The 24,483-nt window shown below is 42.9% G+C and overlaps 1 protein-coding gene across 1 annotated transcript; it reads right to left on the bottom strand.

The window, feature by feature from the left end:
- Positions 1–324: 324 nt before the first annotated feature.
- Positions 325–24,094, bottom strand: LOC115789104 (amyloid-beta A4 precursor protein-binding family A member 1-like). Its single transcript, XM_030742315.1, has 13 exons — positions 23,859–24,094; positions 15,400–17,362; positions 13,937–14,317; positions 12,640–12,679; positions 12,340–12,485; positions 6,153–6,185; positions 5,784–5,870; positions 5,226–5,426; positions 3,730–3,909; positions 2,064–2,276; positions 1,769–1,888; positions 1,431–1,571; positions 325–774 (listed from the first exon to the last, which is right to left on the bottom strand). Exons 2-13 carry the CDS (start codon positions 17,284–17,286, stop codon positions 703–705), a joined length of 3,501 nt encoding a protein of 1,166 aa, XP_030598175.1. The 5' UTR covers positions 17,287–17,362; positions 23,859–24,094; the 3' UTR covers positions 325–702.
- Between the last annotated feature and the right edge of the window lie 389 nt (positions 24,095–24,483).

The raw sequence follows: 24,483 nt of genomic DNA, 5'->3' as shown, positions 1-24,483 counted from the left end.
TTTAGAGAGGTAAGTGTTTCCCAGGTTCAAACACCTGCCTTCACAGCAGTAACAGTCCTGTTTACTGCCCAGTACAAGAAATGGACAGTTTCCTACTTTATGACAACTGCGGGGTGGGCGGATGGTTTTCTAGCTCATCCATCTAGATCAAGGATGTTATCTGCAAAATAACAAAGCTTTAACATAAATGGTAATAAATGGTTAAGTACAGTGGAGCAGAGGTAAAAAGCAGGATAATAGAAATAGTTACTATTTCTATTAGTAACGTTGTTTGTTTCCAGCTTTGATAACTTTCAAACAAAAACTAACCAGACATCAGACTGCTGCCTTTTCCTTTAGTTTATTCTGCAGAATTGTACATGCAACCTTTACAACTTCAGCTTTAAACTCTGTGTCACCCTGACAATTTTTAGGTCCAACATGATTAGAGTACATTCAGAGATTATAGAACTATTTAACCAAAGCTAATATTGACTCTGTTCGCCACCTAAATATACACAAGAAAATCCCAAATTTCTCTTTGGTCAAACATAAAATTAACACTCGGCCTAGTGAGATAATCTGCCTTCTGCTGTCACGCAGGAGATGTACATGTTTACATGACAGACTGTACAGATTAAGGCAAGTCAAGTGATATCAAACGGGGGGGGGGGATAACAACTGAAAGAGATGGAGTGGTGCACGTCGATGTGAGATGTGTGTTCAGATGTAGACAGGTTGTTCCTGTGCTGTCAGCAGACGGTACATTGCTGCAGGCATCGTCTTCATGTGGATCTGGAGCGGAAGGGGGGGGGGAGAGAACAACCACTCAGATTATTGTTGTTGGCAAGCAAACTACATGATGTGCTACACGATCGGTCAGAGTACAACAGGCCTTCCCTGACTCTTACTTTCTTCACTACACTTTCTGGCTACCCATTCTTGGAGTGTGGGGGATAATGAAACCTCCCCCTGACCTGTCGTCCTGGCTCCCCCTAGCCGTAGCGTTTGTACATAAACAATCTGCAACTGTTGGGTTTATTAGCCCACTCCTAACATTGACCTTATTAATCTTGGTGGTGTCCAAGCCAGGCTCGGGACCTGGATGTATGCCCTGGCCAAGATTCGAACCCCAACCTCCTGTTCCAAAGGTGGTCATGTTGCCACTGCGCCATCCAGCTGCTAGCTAGGATTATTGTGCGCTGCACAAAGAACCCTGAGATTACAGCTTTAAAGCTATAAAAGGCTTTTAATGTGAAATATTGATGCAGGGGGGGAAGGTATTCACTGAAGCAGCCGTTTTACTGAAATAAGAGGCTGGTTTCAATAATAAAGCACGAGAAGATCAAACATCAAGGTTTTCTATAAAAGAAGAATACATGTTTCATATGCATGTTTTTTGCTGTTGAGGTAAATAAAAGAAAATATTTGACAGTATACACTCCCATTACCTCTCCCATGGCGTTGGACAGGATCTGAACAATCTTCTCGTGAGGAGTCGCCACGACGCTCTGGCTATTGATCTCAATGATGCGGTGACCGACGCGGACGCCTCCTCTCTCGGCGATGCCGCCCCTCATCAGGCTGCAGATCTGCACAGGAAGGAAACAGTGGGATTCATCTCAGTGGGGACAAAGATAATATTTTCATGACAGGAATCTTAAGGATTCCAAACTGTAAATGTGCCCTTGAATGTCATCATAACTTTGTTTTTTTTTTTTTAAATAAAGACAATTCAAGCAATGCTCTGTGCAGCTGTGAGTGAGTTTCAGCGGCTTCAGATACTCACTATGCCGTTCTGGACGCTGAAACCCAGCTGGTATCGGAGATCCGGCCTGCGAATGAGCACCATGGTGACAGGAGGACACCTGACGATGTTCATCTTGATCCTGGACTGAGACTTGAGACCCTGAAGAAACATCAGCCAGACATATGAGGCACATTTTCTTCAACACTGTTTTATTTCCACAGGTCATTTTTACATATGCAGGTTTAGGTAACAAAAATAAGGAATGTCTGTCCATCCATCCTCTTCTGCCTCAGGGGTTAAAAAAAAAAAAAAAAAAAAGTGAGCATCAGCGTACCTTGATGATGCTCTGGCAGGTGCTGAGAGGTAAACCCACCAGGCTCGTCCCATTAATAGTCATGATCTGGTCTCCGATGTTGAGTCGGCCGGACTTCTCCGCTGGGCCGGCGTGCATCATGCTGGCGATGATGACTGTGGGGAGGATTGACCCCCAGCCAGACTCCACAATCACCACGCCGAGGATCTCACCTTTTTGCTTCTCAATGTAAACCTGCACATAAAGACGAGCGTCATTTCTTTAAAGATCCCAAATTATGCTCATTTACAGCTTCATGGTTATATTTTGGGGGTCTAGTACAACAGTTTTACACACAAATTTTGTGAAATGCTCTGTGGAGTTGGACACCTACTGTAACTGAGCTCTCGGCCACATAAGGTAGTGGGTCTTTGCTAGTCTGCAATTGTGCCAAACTAACTGCTAGATGAGTATTATGCCTGTAGTGACAGATAAATATAAGGAGAAAAGCCTGGACTACAGAGTGTTTCAGGCAGTTCAACAGCAACTAGTTTTTCTGGCAGACTCTGGCATCAAGCTCAGATACAGAACATATGCATGTATAGCTGTATGTGGTTTGTTTTGAAACCATATGTGATGAAAACAGGTGTACCTGACTGAAAAGTGAAGGGGCACACCAAACTAGCAAAACATCCCCCGCTTTGACCTCATTTTTTCCCCTTAATTTGGGCCATAAATTACAAAATTAACATCCAGTTGTGTTCAGTAAGACCTGAAATTTGCAACTGAGACATCGAAATCCTCAAGAAAGTGTTTACTGAAAGATCTGGGAGTCAAAAGGCCATTTTCCCATAAACTTCTCTACAACCAGTTGCATCCTGCTGGCCATAACAAGGCCATAACCGGCTTCACTTTTTTATATAAAGTCTATGAACTCAGCTGATATCCCTCTGCACATCCTACTGAACAATCTCATATGAGACGTGCCTTTTAAGCTACTGCCTCTGGAAGCCGCTTTGCAGCTCACCTTCTCTTCAGTTCCCCCATTTCATACTCCTCGTGGGAAATTTCCAGCTGCTCTCAACCTTTATGCTTTCCTTTATGCATGGGCACATGCAGTAAGATAAAAATTACTGCAGATGTTATGACAATCCTGCTCTGATTAAAGGGGTCCTCTCTCTCTTTTGTGGACTTTGTATCAGTGCTAAATAGAGACACTTTGGGCAGATGTCAGCAGTCACCTTTACAAATCCAACCACAGTCCTGAAACAGCAACAACCCCCCCGAGTTTGGGCTTCTCTCAGCCAACTGGACATCTCTGAAAAATGTGAGATGACAGCAGGCAGCGGGGAGAGAGGTGGGGGACCCAGAGGTCAGAGCAGGTCGTGCGTCTCAGATTCACCTTCATACCGAGGTTAGGAGTTTCCGTGCGTGTGCGAGTTTAATAAAATGACATTTTTCAGTACAACTGTCAGGCAGCTGTGACTCCTACACCAGATGCTCATGTAAAACCACTGTGAGGCAAAAATAACAACACAATGAGCAGAAAAACATTAATAGCCTGACCTGAATTGAAGAGATGTGCTGCTATTTATATCGAAGATTCATCCATATGTAGAGTGGAATATTTTTATCTTTTGAACGCACTTGTCCCTGTTGATAATGAATAAAACCTCCCGACTCTGCCGCCACCTGCTGGATGACTTACATCTCTGCAGTTCTCCGACTTGGAGAAGTGGATGAGGTCGTCGTTGTACATGTCCTGAGTGTTGAGCAGGTCACTGTACTCCCTCTGGCTCAGGTCCTCGGGGTCGATGCCGTTGGCTCTGAGGAACTCCTGGTAGGCGACGCTGAAGGACTGACCGATGGACTGAGCGATCAGCTGAGCCTGAGAGAAAGAGATCAGTCACAGATAATAAGAAACACCCACACTGACATGCTCCATCCTAAAGATAACCGCAAAAGAAAATTATATATTAAAAGAATATATAGAATTTTTAATCTCTTTATTTTTTTTATTTTGTCCATAATTAATATGAAATATTATATTCTTTCTTCGCTGTTGAAGCTTGACATCACTTATGCTTTCAGAGGTACCACAAACAGTGGAAACAGGTTTAAAATGCAGCCTTTTAATAACTCTGGCCTGTAGTACTATATATACTATATATCAGTTCAGACTGTTTTGGTGTGAGTGGCCCAGTTTTGGAGAAGCTGGCTTTAGAGACATCTACAGTTCAATAGAAAGAAAATAGTTCCTGCATGAAACTGAAAGCTTTTTGTGTTTTGAACCCCAGAATACAAACACCATTTAGTGCATGTAAGAAGCCTTTTTTTCCTTCTTGTTTTTGGAGCCGCGGACTCTCCAAAAACAGCCAGACACAGGACCTGTAGGTAGCTGAGAGTTTTGCTTTCATTCCTTCTAAACCAAACTTCAGGTGATTCTTGGATGTAAAGGACATGGAAATAAACAGCTGTTGGAATCATCTTTTTCCAAATTTGGTGAAGGGTATAAGATTTTCCCTGCATGCACTGTTTGCGCTAACCTAGGCTAACCTTGTCCTGGATCTCTACACTGACTGCACAGAGGGAGAATACGTTAGCCATTTCTGGGTATGGCTGTGGCTCAGGAGTTAAAGCGGATTATCTACCAATCAGAAGTTTGGTGTTGAATATTAGGTTAAAAGCCCCTTGGCACAGAAAAAATGTGCTTGCATGAATGTGTGTGAGAATGAGGATTGTAGTAAGTGCTCAGAGTAGAAAAGTGCCATATAAATGCTGCTTCAGTTCATAAAAGCAAACAAGCGTTTGGGCTTCAACTCCAATGAGTTACAGTTTGGCTAGCTGATAAAGGATGATAATACCATGTTTTGACTAAAGTATATTTCTTAAAAAAGAAAAACTAATATAAACACAATTGCACAGGGAACACATGAGGGTTCAATCGTTCCTGACAGAGAGACAAATGCCATCACATGGCAGGAAGAAGATGTAGAAACAGACCAAACTTAAGGCAAGACAACATCTGAGCTAATCTTATCCACAGCACAAGCTAAGTCATTAATATGCTGCTGCATGGTTTGGATCACCTGCTATGAAAAAGTCCCAGTCCTAAACTTAATGACAACAGCCTCATCCAACGCAGGAGATGCTTTGGACCCAGAAACATCAATTAATAAACAATTAAAACCACCGGTAACTCACATCCTCAGACTCGAAGACGTGGCAGATCATCCTGTACATTCTTCTGTCATCATGGGTTATGGTGGTTTGCTCCGCTGTGTGGTCCAGGTTTTCCTGCGCACTGCGGGACCGGACCATCTTCCCTCGGGCCATCAGGACCACCATGTTACCGATGTCAGCTATGTAGGAGATTGTCCTCAGGGGAAGGTCCATTAAACACTCCTGGTAACCACAGATACATGAGTTACTCTTAAATACAGGCCCTGGATAATAAAATAAGTAATAAGTAGAACCTTCAGGAAAAAAAAAAAAAAAATCACACTAGAAAACATACAATTTAAAAATCTCATCGGTGTAGCAATGAAAAGCATTTGTAAAATTTGACCAAGTGGAAGCATAGAAACAGAAAAACAGGACCTAAAAGTGAACCTTGTGGTGCACCACAGGTAACGTGAACTCTACATGATGAACATAAAGCGGTATCTGCCAATATACTGAAGGTTTTCACTGAGATATGGAAGGCGCTGCAGGGGAAATCAGTTAATTTTGGGGCGTTTACCGATATAAAACAATTTATACCTGAGTGTCTGCATTGAGGACCTTGATCCTTTGTGTGGACATGAATAGATCGACCTCAGCAGTGGACGGAGCCTCGTCGTCGGGGCTCTGCACAGCCGGAAAAAAACAAGAAGTGAACAGAGGAGGCAACAGGTTAGTGGAGAGCAGCAAAGGAGGCGAGTAAAGTGGGGCTCACGACTGATCGAGAACCTCCGAATCTTAACAGCTTCTCATGAAACTAATGAAAACAAACAGTCACGTCTGGTGTAATCTGCATCCTACAAATGAACAAGACAGAGATCACTGAAGTGTGCATGGCCATTCTCCTCGGCCACAAATTTTGCATAATGCATTGCAATCACAGATAAGCAGAATGAATTACAAACTCACCTTCTTCCTGTTCTTTGCCTGCTTCTGAGCCGCCTGCAGTGATCAGAAAGAACAGCGATTCAAAAAATACAAATCAAGGCAGCAATAGTTTGACAAACACAAAACTAACCGGAGCATCCACTGTAGAGTGCCTCTATTCCAAATGCCAAATCAAGGGACAAAAGAACCTTAAAGGGGTATGTTGTTTGTGTGTGTGTGTGTGTGTGTGTGTGTGTGTGTGTGTGTGTGTGTGTGTGTGAGAGAGAGAGAGGACAGTGATGTTACTGTCTATCACATTTGACAACAGTGGGATGCCAGAGGCGCTTGCAGCAAACATTATCAAACGTGTTCTCTGCATCAGTGTGACACAAACGACCCTGAAGAAAGACAAGCGACCTCATGTGTTTGCGGCAGATGCCTCATCACAGCTCGAGGTTTCCAAATGTTGCTGTGTCCACCAAAAAAATCCAAACCTGTCTGATCCCCTTCAGCCGTAATTAAAAGGAATTTAATCGTCTGTGAAATCAGAAGTATCATCATGCTTCTGTGGAGTCAGACTACAGTTTATTTCATTTAAACAAAAACAGAGATGGCTCTGATATGTTGCCCAGTTTTGTGTGAGTTTATTTCATTTCAGTTCAGTTCAATTCAATTAATTTATATAGCAACAATTCACAATATTAGAGACAAAACCCCAACAATCAGACAACCCACTTGGCGACAGTGGGAAGGAAAAACTTATTTTTAACAGGAAGAAACCTCCAGCAGAACCAGGCTCAGGGAGGGGGGGTCATCTGCTGTGAGCGGTTGGGCTGAGAGGAGGGAGACAGGACAAAAGACACACTGTGGAAGAGAGGCAAAGGATCTGCATTCAGAGAGTGGAAAAGAGGTGAATGAAAAGAAACAGTGCATCATGGGAACCCCCCAGCAGCCTATACCTATTGCAGCATAACTAAGGGAGGGTTCAGGGTCACATGATCCAGCCCTAACTATAAGCTTTATCATAAAGGAAAGTTTTAAGCCTAATCTTAAAAATAGAGAGGGTGTCTGGCTCCTGAATCTGGGAGCTGGTTCCACAGAAGAGGGGCCTGAAAGCTGAAGGCTCTGCCTCCCATTCTACTCTGAAGTGTCCTAGGAACACAAGTAAGCCAGCAGTCTGAGAGAGAAGTGCTCTATTGGGGTGATATGGGACTATGAGGTCTTTGAGATAAAATAACAGGAGAAGGATTTTAAATTCTATTCTAGATTTAACAGGGAGCCAATGAAGAGAAGCCAAGCCCTGTCAGTACTCTAGCTGCAGCAATTTGGATCAGCTGAAGGCTTTTCAGGGAGCTTTTAGGACAGCCTGATAATAATGAATTACAATAGTCCAGCCTAGAAGTAATAAATGCATGAATTAGCTTTTCAGCATCACTCTGAGAAAGGATGTTTCTAATTTGAGAGATACTGCACAGATGAAAGAAAGAAGTCCTAAATATTTGTTTAATATGCATATTAAAAGACATATCCGTCACAGCATTAGCGGATATGTCATCCAGATATGACATCCAGAAGCAAATATCTGGTTAGACACTGTTTTTAGAGCCTAGTAAAATAACCTCAGTTTTGGTTGAATTTAAACGTGGGAAATTAGAGGTCATCCAGACCTTTTTGTCTTTAAGACATTCCTGCAGTTAAACTGATTTGTGAGCCTGGTTTCATGGATAAATCAAGCTGGGTGTAATCTGCATAGCAATGAAAATGTATGCAGTATTTTCCAATAGTATTACCAAAGGAAACATGTATAATATAAAAAGTATTGGTCCCAGCATGGAACCCTGTGGAACTCCATGATTAACTTTTGTATATGAAGAACATTCCCCATTTACATGAACAAACTGGAATTTATCAGATGGATACATTCAAACAAGTGCAGTGCACTTGAATGCTGCACTGAGGTCTAACAGGACAAGTGCAGAGATCAGTCAACTGTCAGAAGGTCATTTGTAACCTTCACTAATGCTGCTTCAGTTCTATGGTGAACTCTAAATGCTGACTGAAACTCCTCAAATACATCCCCAAAGATTCCCATGTTACAGCTCGACAGCATTAAAAAGCATGTTTGCAGCCTGGCGCAAACAACAGTTTTACCCTTTATGGATAGTTTCCATCATTCTTAACAACTCAGGAGTGGATACATTTCTGTCATCATTTCGTAAACTCGGGCACAGGTTTAGTGATAGCTGCAAGGCCTCACCTCCATCGGGCCTATTCATTATGTTTGTGCCATTTCTGATCATTTTTAATGGAATATTATGACTAATATTATGGCTTGTTTTTTTTTTCAGTTTTGGTGCATGAGCCACTGTACTGCCAAATTACAGTCCCAACAGTTGGTATGGGATATTTTCCACCAATCCCTCTGCCCACATTACTTTAAAAGAAGCTGAGCGTGCACGTTGACGACAGTCTCACACAGAAACAACGCTCGTTTATTTCTAGAGATTTTTAAGAGATCGCACGGTTCAAACGTTAGAGGCAGATGAATTAAAGGTTAGGTAACTGCTAAAGCTGAAAATTGCTGATTAAAAATAAAACAGAGGCTTATCTGTCATGTGAAATAATGAAATGCAGTATTTAAAAAAGGAGTTTTTAACCATTTACCACACCACAGAGACAGAATAGAGGTTTCTGGCATAACTTCACCCACTTACATGGTGCACAGAGAGGAACATAAAGTCTGAAGAGGTTAGAGCTCCAGCAACACACGCAGCGTGAAGAACAGCTTCATTACTTGACTGACGGTCATCCCAACCCTGATGAAAGCCACAGACTGAAGCATGCTGGTTAAATAATTAAGCTGTTCTTCATACTACAAGAGCTTTAATCTGTGACTGGCAGCTCCTGCCTGCTGCAAACCAGACCTCTATTAAAGGTCACACACACAATGATAACTATTTATCTGTGCACATAATCAGGAGTTGAGTGAACAAACTCAGCACAATGGTGCATCTCAGCCCCCCCCCGAAGGTTCTTATCTATATTAGTTATTATGATGCCATTGTGTTGCCTAGCGACAACCTACCAGCAGGCTAAAATGACCCATTTGTAGCGGTTAGGCACCTGTAACACCTTATAAAGGCACTGTCTCATTTTGATTTCATGACAAGAACATCAAGTTAGATCCACAAAAATTTAATTATGCACGATATATTACAACACCATCATGCTGCCTGGCAACCAACTAGCAACAGGCTAAAATGACCCATTTTTATGCATTTATGCACCTAGAACACCTTATGAAAGCATTGCATTGTGTTTTAATTGTGTGTGGAAGAGGTGTGTAGCTGCAGCTTCGTGTCGTGTCTCTCTCACACACACACACACACACACACACACACACACACACACACACACACACACAGAAGACTGAAAATAAAACCATTACACAGAGAAATGTACAAAAGGCATGGCATCAGATTCAGTATCCTTACAGTCAGCTTGTTAGGCAGCAGCTCCCCTCTCTTTTTCTTACCCAGGCTAACAAATAAAATGACTCACAGTCATCATCTCACAGTCTCTGACCTTCTCCCTCTCTGTAGGTTTCTCAGGCATTAACGGAGGCGACGTCCCCAAACTATCCGTCAGCCATCCAGAGAGCAGAGTCTGGCTCAGCTCCTGTCTTCCTCCTCCGACTTCAAACTTTCTTCTTCACAAAGCTCACATCTCACTGCTCATCTCTCACACTTGGATAGCTCTACATTTGAATGTCACCCTGTCACTATAAGCCATCTCACTCCCTCCCTGAGGCCACCTCCATTTAGCCGACTATTCGCAAAGAAATATATCCCCAAAAAACCCCTCCACAAGAAATCATCTACAAAAAGTCACATTTAAATTGATATACTCCTTTAGATTAATATGAAGTAAACTAAAAGCATTTCCCCGTCTGTGTGATCCTTGTTTGACATCATATACTGTGACTGGAGAACAAAGCGAGGTCTGCAGTCTCTGGGGCCTCCTAGCCTCGTACCACAGTTTATATAACATCCAGCAGGGCTGAGGGGGAGAGCCTGTACGGCTCTGGATCAGAAGCAGTGATCTGTGGATGATGCACACACGCACATGCACACACGCACATGCACACACACACACACACACACACACGAACTTTTCGCTGGCTGCGTCGCCCACTGAGGGTTTCTGACTTTAAAAGACCCAAACACGAAGCAAACCTCCGTTCCATCACTGAGCCGCATTAGAAAATGCAGCTTTGAATGAAGGAGCTGTGGCTTTAATATCTGAGCTCCTTGAGGTCTATTTTTCCAGCATCTAAAACATTTTGGCACCCAAAGACGTGTTGGGAAAATCACCCGGGGTGTGATAAGTGGGGATTAATTTACTCAAGCATTAAAATACATTTTGTTCATCAGTTGCCAGATAAACACAGGAAAATGCACAGATGCCTGTTCAGTAAGATGCCACACACTCCTTTATGAGATATACCTGTTCAACTCCTCGTTAAAGCAAGTATGAAATCAGCCAATCACGTGGCAGCAACTCAGTGCATTTAGGACATGGTCAAAACAACCTGCTGAAGTTTAAACTGAACAGAATGGGGAAGAAGGATGATTTGAGTGACTCTGAATGTGGCATGGTTGCTGGTGCCAGATGGTCCGGTCTGATTATTTTGGAAACTGCTGGGATTTTCCTGCACAGTCATCTCTAGGATTTACCGAGGATGGTCCAAAAAAAGGGAAAATATCCAGTGAGCAGCAGTTCTCTGGTGAAAATGCCTTGTTGATATCAGAGAGGAATGGCCAGACTGCTTCAAACGGATGGGAAAGTGACAGTAATTCAAATAACCACTGGTTACGACCGATGCACGCAGGAGAGCATCTCTGAACGCACAACACGTTGACAGGAAAAACGCTACCCGGTCTGATGAGTCTCAATTTCTGCTGTGACATTCGGGTGCTGTGGTTAAAATGTGTGCAGTGAATTGTGATAGAGATCATGCTGCAACTGTGTGATGCTATCATGTCAATATGGACCAAAATCCATGAGGAATGTTACCAGCAGCTTGTTGAATCTGTGCCACAAAGAACTGAGGCAGTTCTGAGGGCAAAAAGGGCTCCAGCTCAGTATCAGCAATGTGTAACTAATAGAGTGGCCCTGTGAGTGTATGTACAGACCAATCGTGCTTATCTGTCATCCCATAAAAGCCCATTTGAAGTCAGAATGAAGGCCCATTTTAACTACGATCATTTAAAGAAAAAAGTAAACCTGAAATATAACATTTAACGAGCTTTGAGATTTATTACCTCTGAGGCTGATGTACCCCTAACCCAAAGCTATCACAGCATGTCATGTGAGTTTTGGCTTCTGAAACTTTTCTCCAAAGTCACACACATCAAAAAGTATTTACAGTTTTCCAGAGAGTCCGATTTGTTTTTCTCCACACTGAGGTTAGGCTTACTTTCCATTTATACCATTCAGCAGTAAAGGATCGATAACGGAGTTTTTATAAGCCCCTCATACAGTAGATACAGGAGAAATTTAGCATTGGTGCAAAATAACAATGATCAGTAACTGTCCAAAAATCTAAATTTACTGTTTACTATAAACTATTTTTATGGTGGATTATTACTTGGTTGTTTTCTGTAGCGTCTGTCTGTAAACATGTTGGCTCAAAAAATTTTGAATGAATTCTGATTAAACTGTCACATTTGACCTCTGACCTTTCCGTCAAGGTCAATAGATTGATCTGAAAGTCAAAATGATAATAATGCTATATAGAGCTATTTATTAAAACTCTGTTTCTTTCTGCCTTTGATTGTATTGGCAACATTTAGGAAATGATGCCGGTTTATGGGGATTCTAAATATCACATTATTAAGTCACGTTTGACCTCTGACCTCACTTTTATATTTCACATCTGCTTTCCTTCCAAGTTGATGTCAAAATGTGTTCTCTCTTTAAAGAAAGTATTATCAAGAGAATTAATCCACATAAATAAATAATCTGAGTGCTTCTTGTTACAATGATGCATTCACGGTAAAATAAGAAACAATTATAAAGATTAAGGAAGACTAATATCCTGAGAAAAAATAATTTAAGTCTCTGACTTTAAGACGTGACTTTAAACTTTAATCTTGGGCAAAACTGCATTTCTTCCTGTTCATCTTCTTCTGGTATGATATGGAGGCAGAATGAAACGTGCTCTCACCCGGACTCTGCTCATGGCCTCTTGGGCCTGCTGCATGCGTGCGCTCTTTGTGGGCGTCCTCTCTGACAGCAGGTGGGTGCAGCCCAGGTAGGTCGCTGCAAAGATGATCCCATCGATAAGGTCTTCGGGGTCACACGGTCCCGGGACTGCAATTAACAAGATGCACTTGTTAGGCACACATGCACATAAGCATTGCATGCACATTAAGATGCATTCCAATAAATATCTGAAATATGAGAAATATTTAAAAACTCAGATATAAAAGGCTCAGCTGAGAATGAAGATATGATTTTCACTCACCGTCTACAAATGTGGGAAACGGTGGAAGAGATCTGCGAATCTGAGAAGACACGGGAAATTAAAATAAGAAACACATACATATACATATATATATACATATACATATATATATATATATATATATATATATATATATATATATATATATATATATATATATATATATATATATATATATACACACATATATTTATTATTTGTCCTCACACACTGCAGGTCTCCACTGACACAGATTCAGACGCACACCTTTTAAGAGATGCAGGCTTTTGTCAGATTTATCATCACACTTGAGTCTTGTTTCTACGGTGACATTTTAGGGCCACTGAAGGTGCTTTTGTGTAACCAACCCCCTGATATACAAGTGATTTCTGTGACATTACATATTGAATATGTATGTGTTATGTTATGTTTTCTCTCACAGCCAGCTGCACTAAGAGGTCAGTGTTATTGGCCCATGTCGGTGGAAGACTCATCTTAATGAGAATGAGTTTGTAGTTTATCTTCCTCAGTGATATGACTGGAAGCAGGTGCTGTTGGTCGTATATGAATTATTAATCTCAGAATAACCACAAAAAGTGAAGCTTTTCTTCCTGTTTTTCTTCCTGATAAATTAATGTTTCTCCCTCATCACCAAGTTTTTTCCCCATAAATCTGTGAACTTTTTTTCTAATGAATTTGCATGTTTGTCTCAAATTTGTGACTTTTTTAAATTTGTAAGTTTACTTTGCATAAATTTGTGAATTTTTTTTTTCAACCATTTGTTTTTTTTCCTCATTAATCTGACAGTTTTCCCCTCCCATAAATATGATTTTATTTCTCATAAATTTGTGATTTTCTTTATTGTAAATTTGTTAGTTATTTTCCTCATAAATTTTATGAATTTAATCTTACCTTTAGTCTGAATATTACCCCTCCTTCTCCTCAAACCTTATTTTTATTTATTAATTATTATTATTATTATCATCTTCACTGCCGTAACACTTTCCTAAACATCCAAACTGTTGATCAATTTTTCTTAATTTCACAGTAGATAAGAAATGTGTTTCATGGAGCTGATGGTCAGAAAATGATTTCTAAAAGCTCAAATCACATTGTCACCTTTCATTTTAGTTGTGTTACTCTTCCCATCTACAGCTCCCCATAACTGTATCCTATAATTTCTTAACTACTGTGTTTTTCTCTCATTTCTTGAACTCTTTCTCAGCTTTATTATGACCTTTAACACCACAGAAACACAATACTGGACAAAACAAAAAGCCAAAATCTTCACACAAACACTGTGAAGTTAAACTCTCACCTCCTGGACAGACGGCTTCTGAGGAGGTGACTGTGGCTGAACTTGAGTTTGCGGCTGCTGAGAGGGAAGCTGCTGCTGCTGCTGCTGCTGCTGCTGCTGATGTTGACACTGTTGATGCTGATTAGGCGGCATGTGCGTGTACGGCTGCTGCTGCGCATACGTCTGCGGCGGCCTCGCGACATCTCTCTGCTGTGACTGGTGGCCTTGTTGGTGCAGGTGGTGGTGATGGTTGTGTTGGGACTGCCCGGTGTGATAACTTTGGGGATTGGGTGCTCTAGACGGGTGCTCAACCCTCAGGGGACTGACCGGATCCCGAATTGGAACTGAGGCGTAGCACGTCGGAGACTCCGAAGCTGACTGAGAGGGGGAATGAGGAGAAGACTGTGGGGAGGGGAAAAGAAGAAACAAGAAAACTCCTGTGAAACTGCAATGCAGCAACAGCCCTATTCAATCAGTGGAGTGCCATAAAATGAAACGAGAGCCAGGGATTTAAACTGGAAATAAAAATACTTAATCACTGCAGGACTGCAGAGGAAAGTCACTGGCTAACATCAGTCAAGCCCTAAAGGCAATCCACTATGCCTTTCCTTATTTACAGTACACACTGTTACAATGAGTGTAGTCAGACTAGAAAAGTGCTGCAGAAGTACTGGTCCATTTCAGTGTAATCTCTGTGAGCCAAACTGTTTCAGGAAGTTTTTTTTCTGCTAATGAAAGCAGATATCTCATCTCAGGCACACAACCCCGCCCACCTGCTGTTCAAACTTTCTGTTTAACCAGGGGCAGCCAATCAGAAGAAAGTTGGCTTAAAGAGAGGGTGGCCTTAAAGGGACAGGAGCTAGCATGACTAGATTAAGCTAGCCAAAACACCTGCACTATATTGCCAAAATTATTCGCTTGTCTGCCTTCACACGCATATGAGTCTGAGTGACAACCCATTCTTAACCACAGGGTTTAAATATGGTGTCGGCCCACCCTTTGCAGTTATAACAGTGTCAACTCTTCTGGGACGGCTTTCCACAGGGTTTAGGAGTTTGTTCATGAGAATTTTTTTCCCCCAGTCTTTCAGAAGTGCATTTGTGAGATCAGACACTGATGCCTGGCTCACAGTCTACGGGTCTTCTACAACTGCACGCTGTCATTTGATAGTGGAATTGAATAGCTTCCAGTATTTTTGCTTAAAATGCTGATCCCTAAAAAGATTCAGCTTTCTGTTTAGTTTCTATTTAATGAGTTCTATATTTAGCTGCCACCAACATGAGAGAAACCTGCTTGCTGTGCAAAACACGACAACAGGAACATGAAAAAAATAAAAAGACTAAACTGATCTACTCCTCTGAAAGAATCAATCTGTATCTTAAGGTAATCTTATGAGTTTGGTCTTGAAACATTGCACATTTTTCCAGGAGCAGATTGTTGCCAGTCTTTTGCAGAATTAATAAAGTAAATGAAGTGATACTTACATGGCCAGTTGTGGTCTGCAGTGGGTACGTATCCTCTGTGGGGCTGACCTCCTGTCTCATCACCCAAATCGGCTCCATGGGTTGGTCAGGTGTGTATGGGGAGCGCACCGTCTTCGTCTTAACCCCCTCAATCGCCTCCTTGATGTCTTTAATCGCTAGGCTGATGGCATCTCCTGAGCCCTTTGCACCTTCTGCATCCCGCTCCTCCTGGGTCTCACCTGAGCTGCTTGGCCCAGACGAAGGGGTCTTGGCTTGGGTTTCTGGTTGTCTGGGTGCCTGCTTACGAGTTTTAGGAACAGGGCTCTGATCGGCACTGCCCGTCTCGCCATCAGACTGACCGTCATAGTGGTGCAGCCGGCAGCCAACAGAGCGATCCAGAGGGGGGCGCTGCGAGCGCCGGTCTCTGCCCTGCCTCGAAACATGATGGGAGTCTTCGATAAGGGAGGATGGAGCCCCTTTTTGAACATTCTCCTGTCTGTGGTTGGTAAAGGGCTCTTGGCGGGACTCTTGGTGACCCTGGTTAGGCTCGGTCCTCTGACCAGACTGCCTTCGAGGTTCCCTGGTTGGCTCAGGGTAGGAGGTTTTAAGCGGCTCGGGAAAAGAGTTAGGATAGGGTTTTGACTCCGAGTATGACGCGTAGACTGGTTCTGAGTAAGACTTTTGGTGGGACTCTGTATAAAAGTCTGCATAGGTTTTTGGATAAGATTCAGAGCAAGAAGTGGAGTGGGACAATGAGCATGACTCAGAGCAATCCTCATCCTCCTCTTCTTCTGGTAGCAGGTCATTATCGGGTAGAGGGCTCATACTGGTGTCCTCACCAAAGTGGTCCAGCTGGGGAAAAGCTGGAACATCAGGGGAGGATGGAGGAGTTGGTGACTGAAGAGGAGGCGGGCTGTGAAGAGGTCCATCCATACTGAGAGAGGCAGCACTCTCCGTGTCAGAGCAGAGATCTGTGATTTCACTTCCCTGAGCTGAAGGATCCTCCTCGATGTTGTCCATCACTCTCTCTTCATCCTCCTCCACCCTCTCAGCATATTCCTCAGCTTTGTCATCATGGCCACAGCTAGAATAACCTACGCCTGGGTGGCAGTCACCATCATTATCCCCTACTTGCTCTTGTTTTCCATTGTCCTCTTTAACTTCCTCCAATTCCTGCTTAAACTCCATTTTCCTCTCCTGGAGGTCCTCTTCAGCATCATCAGGAGGAGAATTGGGAGAATTGGGAGTGTCAAGTTGCACTTCAGGGGGTGCAGCACCAGGTGAGAGATGGGTGGGGATAACAACAGCAACAGGAGCCTGGTGAGAACATTCCCTGTCCTGTGACTGGTCCATTACAGGATCAGCTGTGGTGCATTCCTGCACTTGTACCTGTGATGGACCTTCTCTCTCCTCGATACCAGGTGAGGAGTCCTGGATCTCTCTGAACGGCTGCCGATGTCTGTGACTTCTCAGTCTGGGGTTCGGGTCACCATGACGGCGGTAGCGGGTGACAGCAGGGCGGGGTTGCTGGACAGGACGTGGATCTGCATCCTGACTCTCGCCTCCACCTGGCCTGGAAGAAACCACAGCTGGGGCAGGGCCTGGACTCGGAGCCTGGCTTTGCCCTTGTCCTTGCCCCGATGGAGGCCGACGGCGGTGCCGAGGCGGTCCGCGACCTCCAGGTGGGTGGTGGTGATGGTGTTGATGATGGTGGTGAGGAGGGTGGTGATGGTGATGATGCGGATTCAGTTCCCCATCCTGGTTGAGCATCTGACATGGCCTCCAGGACCGACGTACAGGAGGGTCTCCAGTGGTCCCGTTGGGCTGCCTACCCCTCGGAGGCCCTGAGACCAACTTGTGGTCCTCGCTAGCTTCACCCGTCGCCTCTCCCTGATACTTATGGCTCATGGCTGGGGTGTGATTTGATGCCAGCTTTCAGAACATGCTCCTCTTATCTCCTAGAAAAGCTGGCTCAGGGCACAACCTGGGAGAGACGGAGACATGATATAAACAGGAAATGTTAAAAAATTATAGTCAACAGAATTATCAAGGCTTTATACTTGAAAGTGGAAAAAGCATTGTATCAAAATACAGTTTTAAACTACTTTTGCTAATTGGGGTTTTCATGGTTTTCACTCAAACATGACAGATATATTCATTTGATGACCCGTAATAATAGGGAAATGCAAATGTTTCTGTCAAATAAGGTAATTCTTAGGTATGATTTTAAAAAATAAAAAATAATTGGGATAAAATGAATACTATAAAATTAGCTCTACAAAGCTCTTGTTTTGTCCTTGTTTAAATCAAGCGACCCCCTTTCCCTTACAGCTGTGTGCTTTCACCCCTTCCATAAAATTTTGAAGTTGTTCGCTGTTTAGTTCAGCTCAAGCCAAGATTACTGGCTGAAACCCTACGATGTAACCTACACTGTGACCTGATGTGCACCTCCCGAGAAATCTGACTATGCGTCATGTTGACGCAGCCCGCAACTATTGCGATTGGCCTGCTGAGTACCGTGAATTTCTCCTGTGCATTTCCGGCCACTTCTTCGCCGCAGTTTTTGAGTGGATTACTGAGAGAATAATAATCACTGTGTCAATATAAGGACTCACAGATGTCAGCAAATCTCTGGGAGAGATTACTAAGAATTACTGAGAATGAACATGAGGGAACGTACAAAGAGGAGGGTATTAAGTCCCAGGATTTTATTTGTTTCTATTGTGGCTGGCACCACCTGAAACACTGGGACATGAGTGCGAGATAATTAACACCACACATAAGCATGAATGCCGTTAACAGCATCAGACACTCAGGCAGATTAAGTCACAGACTCCACAAAGAGTCAGTCTAAATCAGCCACAATGGCTCACTCACACTAGACCACGTTCACCCACAAGGCGATTGCACCGGTCGCCTGTTGGGAGGCAACCTGTCTCCAAACAATCGCGGTCCAACTCACACTGACTGCAATCACTCCCAGACAGATTGTGAAGGTGAAGTAATTGCCATCTAATTTTTAATTGCAGACAGATTACCAACATGTTGCAATTGAACCGAGTCAATCTGTGCTGATGAGCGCAACTTGTGTGTATCACGCCTCATAGCAACATGAGACTCGACTCAACTGGCTGCCAACTCATTCATTTTTGGCAGCGTGCGATAACCCCCTGGTGGGTTTGGCTTTCTGTGGCTCGCCCTCAGTTTGCGGCACACGTCTCCTGAGGCACACAGGTGTGTGCCTCCTGGGGCTCAATACCAGGTGTCCTTGACCCCGTTTGCGTCTTCCTGAAGTTATTTGTTTTTCAGTTGAATTACAATTAAAGTTATGGAAAAATCCAAAGTAAAAAGACATTTTTTAAATGAATAATTGTGATAAATTATCCAATACTGACCAAAATAATCAAGGCGCTTTATCCAAAGATGCATTAGCAGAGGTGTGAAAATGAAGCTCTATTTATTTATTATTCATACACCCACTTCCCACTGGACCCCACATGTCTGATTGTGTAAAGTGGAATAAAAGCTACAGAAGAATTTATGAGCTTGAGATGGAGGCTATGACGTCTCCTGAGATCACTGACTATGGTTAAAAAAATCACTTCTTTTTCCAGATCAGGTTACACATTCCACAAATTACTAACTGATATACTGAAAATGACCAAAATATGTACGGCTGTTAATAACTGAAAGCCAGTCGCCACTGTAATCTGTGCCATCTGCTGGGCAGCTTCATCAGAAATCAGCACTGAGTTAAGATTATTGTAGACTTTTTTTAGCCTTTTATTTTGTAGATTTACATGCCATCATGGCTAATGAACATCTCTTAAAATATTGAATATCACACTAAGCAGGGACTCACTCTCTCTATACTGCTAATAGCAAAAAAAAAAAAATCCAAATCCCTCGGGATGCAGAGCACTTTAATCTACACCACATTCATCCGTCCGTCCGCCAGCAGCTGGCAGATGGCACAGGGTGGAAAACATCGGAAGGAGGAGGAAGAGGAAGAGGAGGCGGCAGGGCAGGGCAGGAGGACAAGGAGGGACTTCTATCTTGCTTTGTGATAAGACCTGACAGAGAAGAATGGATAAGGGAGTGATCTAAATAATAAATGCCCTCTGTGAAGGAGAAGCCCCTTTTTGATATTTATTTATTATGACGAGGCTATCGGGGAATCACGCATTTATATTTTATCGCAGGCTTCTCCGTGTCTGAGGCCAGTAAGCTGAGAGAGTACACCTGACCGTAACCTTAAAGCATGTTTCAGGAATATTAAACTGCTTCTCGTCAGCGGAGGGAACTCTACAGCACGGCGGGATTTAAAGGAAGAGAAAGCTTGTTTATGAAGGCCAACGTGAAAAAGCATTCCCCATTAATGCTACTCAATATATTTCAGTGACGATGCATCTTAAAAGGTTCTTATCTGATCTGACCTCAGTTATTACAAGAATCTATAAATACATTACAACTTTTTTGCCTCGCTTCCTACAGCTCTGTAGCTAATGGTCAATCTGAGAACCCATCGGCTTGTTTGCTGACTTGGCCTCTGGGGGGTTGCGGATAATTTTTCAGGGCTTCCGATGTAGCCAGTGGATATCTGGACTTCTATATCTGCACTCACTGCAAAAGAATCCAGATAAAATAATATTTAAAAAATCTGGATTGGAATCCAAACATTTTTTGTTTTCATATTTGTGAGAGGGAGGAAAAAATTAGTAAAGCTAATCTGAGGAGGTGAATCTTATGCTAGACTTACACCTCTAAACCTGTACCTAATTTGACTGTATGCACAAGAGGTTCAGGATTAAAGGTTCCTGATGTCAGCAATGTACTGAATCGAAGTGGTAAGCACAGTCTCAACACAGGATATCCTAAATGCAATCTAAAGTGAAGGAGATATATATTTTTTTTGCTTTTTAATAATCTGAGAAAAGGGGGGGCAAGGCTGGACTGTGGAGCAAAACAGGAGGGCTACTATAAGACATTTAGAGCTGCAGATGCAGATCGTGTCCGTTAGGATTTCCTTACCATGAAAAGTTTCCCCAACTTCAGCAAAACTGCCTATACACCACATTGGATGGCAAACGGGTACAAGAGAATACCTGCTAGGGGTAATCTCTGTTTCTCTTTTCTAAACTGAGCACTTTCTGTCATATTTCAGGCCTGCTTCCAGAACATCATGACTGGGTGAGCAGAGGAGGTTGTCAAATGTCAAATTCTGCACACACCACACACGCGTAGTTATTCCATGTCATGCACTACAGCATGAACTATTCTTTTAGGGGAGTCAGAGATGGTTAGGCTGGGAATTTTTCTTAAATTTGTTCAGCTGATATGGAATGACCCCTTTTAGTCTTCTTTGGAAGCAAGGGGTGCATGCTTGGTTACTGTTCAGAGGCTCATGGTCACCCTCTGATATCAAAATTATGATCCCAAGCAGACCTTAGCAAACTCACACGTGTGGAAACTCTAACAACCCTGTAAGAGCCAACCAGGATGGACTGTCAAACACGGAGCTAAAATACCTCTGGAGATGGAAATTTTATCAATATTTGAGAAACTAGAAAACATCTGGAATAACCTGTTTAGCCTGCGTGACCCAAGTTTGGCTAAGCAGAAGATAATGGAGGGATGAATATTAGAAAAAAACTGTCTCATAGCTTCTTAAAAGTGCACCTTAATTCCTGAAAAGGGAAGCTGGCTTAAATTAAATGCATACCTTTTTACTTATGCTGAGGAGGTTGTGAGAATGGGCCTTTTTCTCTGTTTGCTAGCATAATTACTCAAAAGGTTTTGGGTGGATTTGCATAAAAACTGAATTTAAGTCATTAACTTCTGGAGTCTTTCCAGGTCTAGATCTCGATCCACACGTTTTTACAAGTGGAACACGGAGCCAAACTGGACACTTTGGAACGCGTCTTCCACTACATGAGCGTCACCCAGCTCTCGGTGCAGTTTCAGTTATCGAGTCTAAAAACAAGATTCTTTGCAGGCTTTAGGAGACCAGGAATTTGGGGGATTTAACTCCATAGTTAAGGATGATTGGTCTGCACATACTTAAAGAGTCTGTGTGACCTTGCTTAATTGTCTATGAATTTTCCTGTTATTTCCATCCATTCGATAAACAGAAATGTATTTCTCTTTAATCAGAGTCCCGGTGAAAGGCAAAAACCTGTTTGGTGGGCACCAAAACTGTTCACAAGCAGGAAAACCCCTGAAGCCCTTCTGAATGTTTTCCTTTCACCTTCATCACATCTGCATCTTATCAGATCAATTAAATCAATGTCAGTGGCTTTGCAGCCGTCCTAATAAACTGTTGCAAATGGGTACTGGATTAGGAGGCTTACAGATGTCTTATAAAACCACATCTGTAAAGGTGTTAAATTAAATTAAAGGCATAAGACTGAATACGGTGGATGGTGAGGGCAAAGGTTAATGGTGATCCTGAAATATGAGCACAGACCATAACCGCCAGGAGGGGAGGACGGACCACCAGGATGGTTGGGGGAAAGGGGTGGCTCGGGTCACAGATGGCCCCTAACAGGGCTGCTGTTAGTCAGGCCAGGCATGCAAAGCCGAGAGCCGAGCACCGCGCGTCCATCTGTCAGGCTGAAGTGAAAGCTGGTGGGTGGGGGATTTACTAACCCATTAACTCGCTGACCTTTCACTGACAAACACCCACATGCGCTATACATACCAGCAAGAACCTTGAATGATTAAATCCACTTAGCACTCTTCATTGCCTGCCTGAATTCAGGGCTGAATGCAAAATATTAGACCGAATAAAGGCAACAAATAATTAATTTCAGCATCAACGCTGCTGTCATTATGTTACAGATTAAACATTTAGTCCATGAACTATCAGGAAATTGTGACAAACGCTGGCATCACATTTCACAGATCCAATGTCAGCATGTTTTCAGATGATATTTAGACAAATATAGAGAAACAATCAGTCAAAGTACGGGCACAAATCTGAAGGATCCTGGCTACATTTACCAAGATGAAGTGGACCATCAACACCTGCTTTACACCATCACATCTGTATGCTGTTCTACTATACTCACATTTAGATAAGATAATCCTTCATTAGTCCCACAGCAGGGACATTTCAGGCTACGTAAAAAGTCACACCTAAATAGAAACAGAGCTCTCCACTGACCCCAGGCCATTAGTTAAACCTTGCAATATAGTCGTCAGAGAACTCGATTTTTGTAAAAAAAAAAAAAGAAAAGAAAGAAAGCTCCTCAATCAAAGTGGCCACACCCCTAACTGCTGTTATTTAGTTATTACAAATAAATAAATACTCACACCAGTTTGTGTTTTCATGAATAGAAGCTAAAACTGTTTTTGTGCCAGGCTGTAAATATGTTTTTTAATGCCGTAAAGACGAGCATTTTAACATGGGAGCCGATGGGAAATGACTCACTTTTGGAGCCAGCCTCAAGTGGCCACTAGAGGAACTGCAGTTTTTCGTGTACTGGCTTCCTTGCAGCTGCACACACACACACACACACACAAAATACTGCAATAAATCTTAGAGCAACTTGAGTTATTTTTTTTTTATTTACTTATGATTAAGTTGGCAACACATTAAAAGCAATTTTAATGACTGATTTGTATATTTCAAATAAGGAGAAAAAAAGCCCAACATACCAACATAACCCAGTTCCTGCTTAGCAGCCTTACATAACAATAATTTGAAGTAACCTAAGTATCTTTTGGCTTTTAATACATCATTTTAAGATTTTTTTTCCCCGACATTATGCTTTAACCACAGTGAAAAGGAAAGCAATGGGTAGATGTAATGATAGTCCTACCTGTCCTCATCTTTCTCTACTCAAGTATGATTCATCCTCTCCCACACACACACACACACGCGCCACAGAAACAAACACACTCACTCAGCAAGCATATGGTCCATGCAGGGATGCATCAATCGTGACATTCCGTGCACTGTGTTACATGTAGACTCTGCACGGAGACGATTAACCCATGAAACAGGCTGGAGCTTTTATTTTGAAGGCTCACTCGGCTTCTTAAGTGCTTTGAACGGTTTTATTATGTTAACATGTCAAAACCTTCTTTCCTTTTGGGATTGCTGTTGTCAGTATCTTACACTCCGCCTCTGCGCCTCGTTGAAATGGTTAACCGAGCGGTCCCTACATGATCAGTTTTTTACATGATCAGTTTTTTACATGATCAGTTTTTTTACATGATCAGTTTTTATGATATTTTGTTGTCCTTCAGTGCATCACGATTTCTACAACATTTTCTGCCATCCGTGTGGCGAGGCGATAAAAACGTTTAGCAAACTGTCACCTGTGTAAATGCCTCCCTCTCTGCGCTCCACATTAATTCTCCGCAGGTGTCGGATCCGCCATCAGTGGGAACGACCACATTCCCACTAAAACCACAATGAATCCCTGCTTCCTGTGTATCCCACCGACTCTGGGAGGTGACAATTACTCATTTACCTGCATTTCAGTGGAGGAGAGGCCCGGCTTCGGCTGCTGTAGTACACATCGCCCCCGTGCCTGCGCGTTCTCGTCCGGATCGGCTCCGTTTGTCCCTCCAGACACAACTTGCTCGGATTACAGCGGAGAGCTCAGCCCCTCCTTCTGCACCGTGACATCAGAGCGGATTAGCGATGCACAAAGCGCCTTTATGAGCACTGCTGATGTCGGTGGTGCACACACAAACAGCTCTTCACGGCCGTGAGTTCAGTCAGCCTCATCCCACCTCCACCATCGTCAGCGAGCAGCCTGCAGCTCTGCTGCGGCAGCACCGTCACACGCTCGCGGTCTGTCGGAGGGGTCGCTGTTATCTTCCTGTAGATCTTTCTGGTGTAATCCAAACCCTCCCGGATTACCGCTAAAAACACCTGTGGAACCTGCGCAGGTAGACAAAGAAGCATTAGGCCACCACAAGAAATACAAATAAATTAGTAAACCTACAAGTGCTACGGCGTATCAGTGCAAATGAAGGGAATTAATGAATGAATAAATTAATTAATTAACGGGCTGGGTGTGGTTGAAATTTCGAGAAAAAAAGTCGTAATTTTAAAGACTTAAAGTCTTAAATTTACAAAAAGAAAAGAAA

This window comes from Archocentrus centrarchus, chromosome 12 (assembly GCF_007364275.1).
Source record: "Archocentrus centrarchus isolate MPI-CPG fArcCen1 chromosome 12, fArcCen1, whole genome shotgun sequence".
NCBI classification, from domain to species: domain Eukaryota; kingdom Metazoa; phylum Chordata; class Actinopteri; order Cichliformes; family Cichlidae; genus Archocentrus; species Archocentrus centrarchus.
Note: the sequence above shows the minus strand (reverse complement) of the source record. Positions and strands in the feature narration are given on the sequence as shown.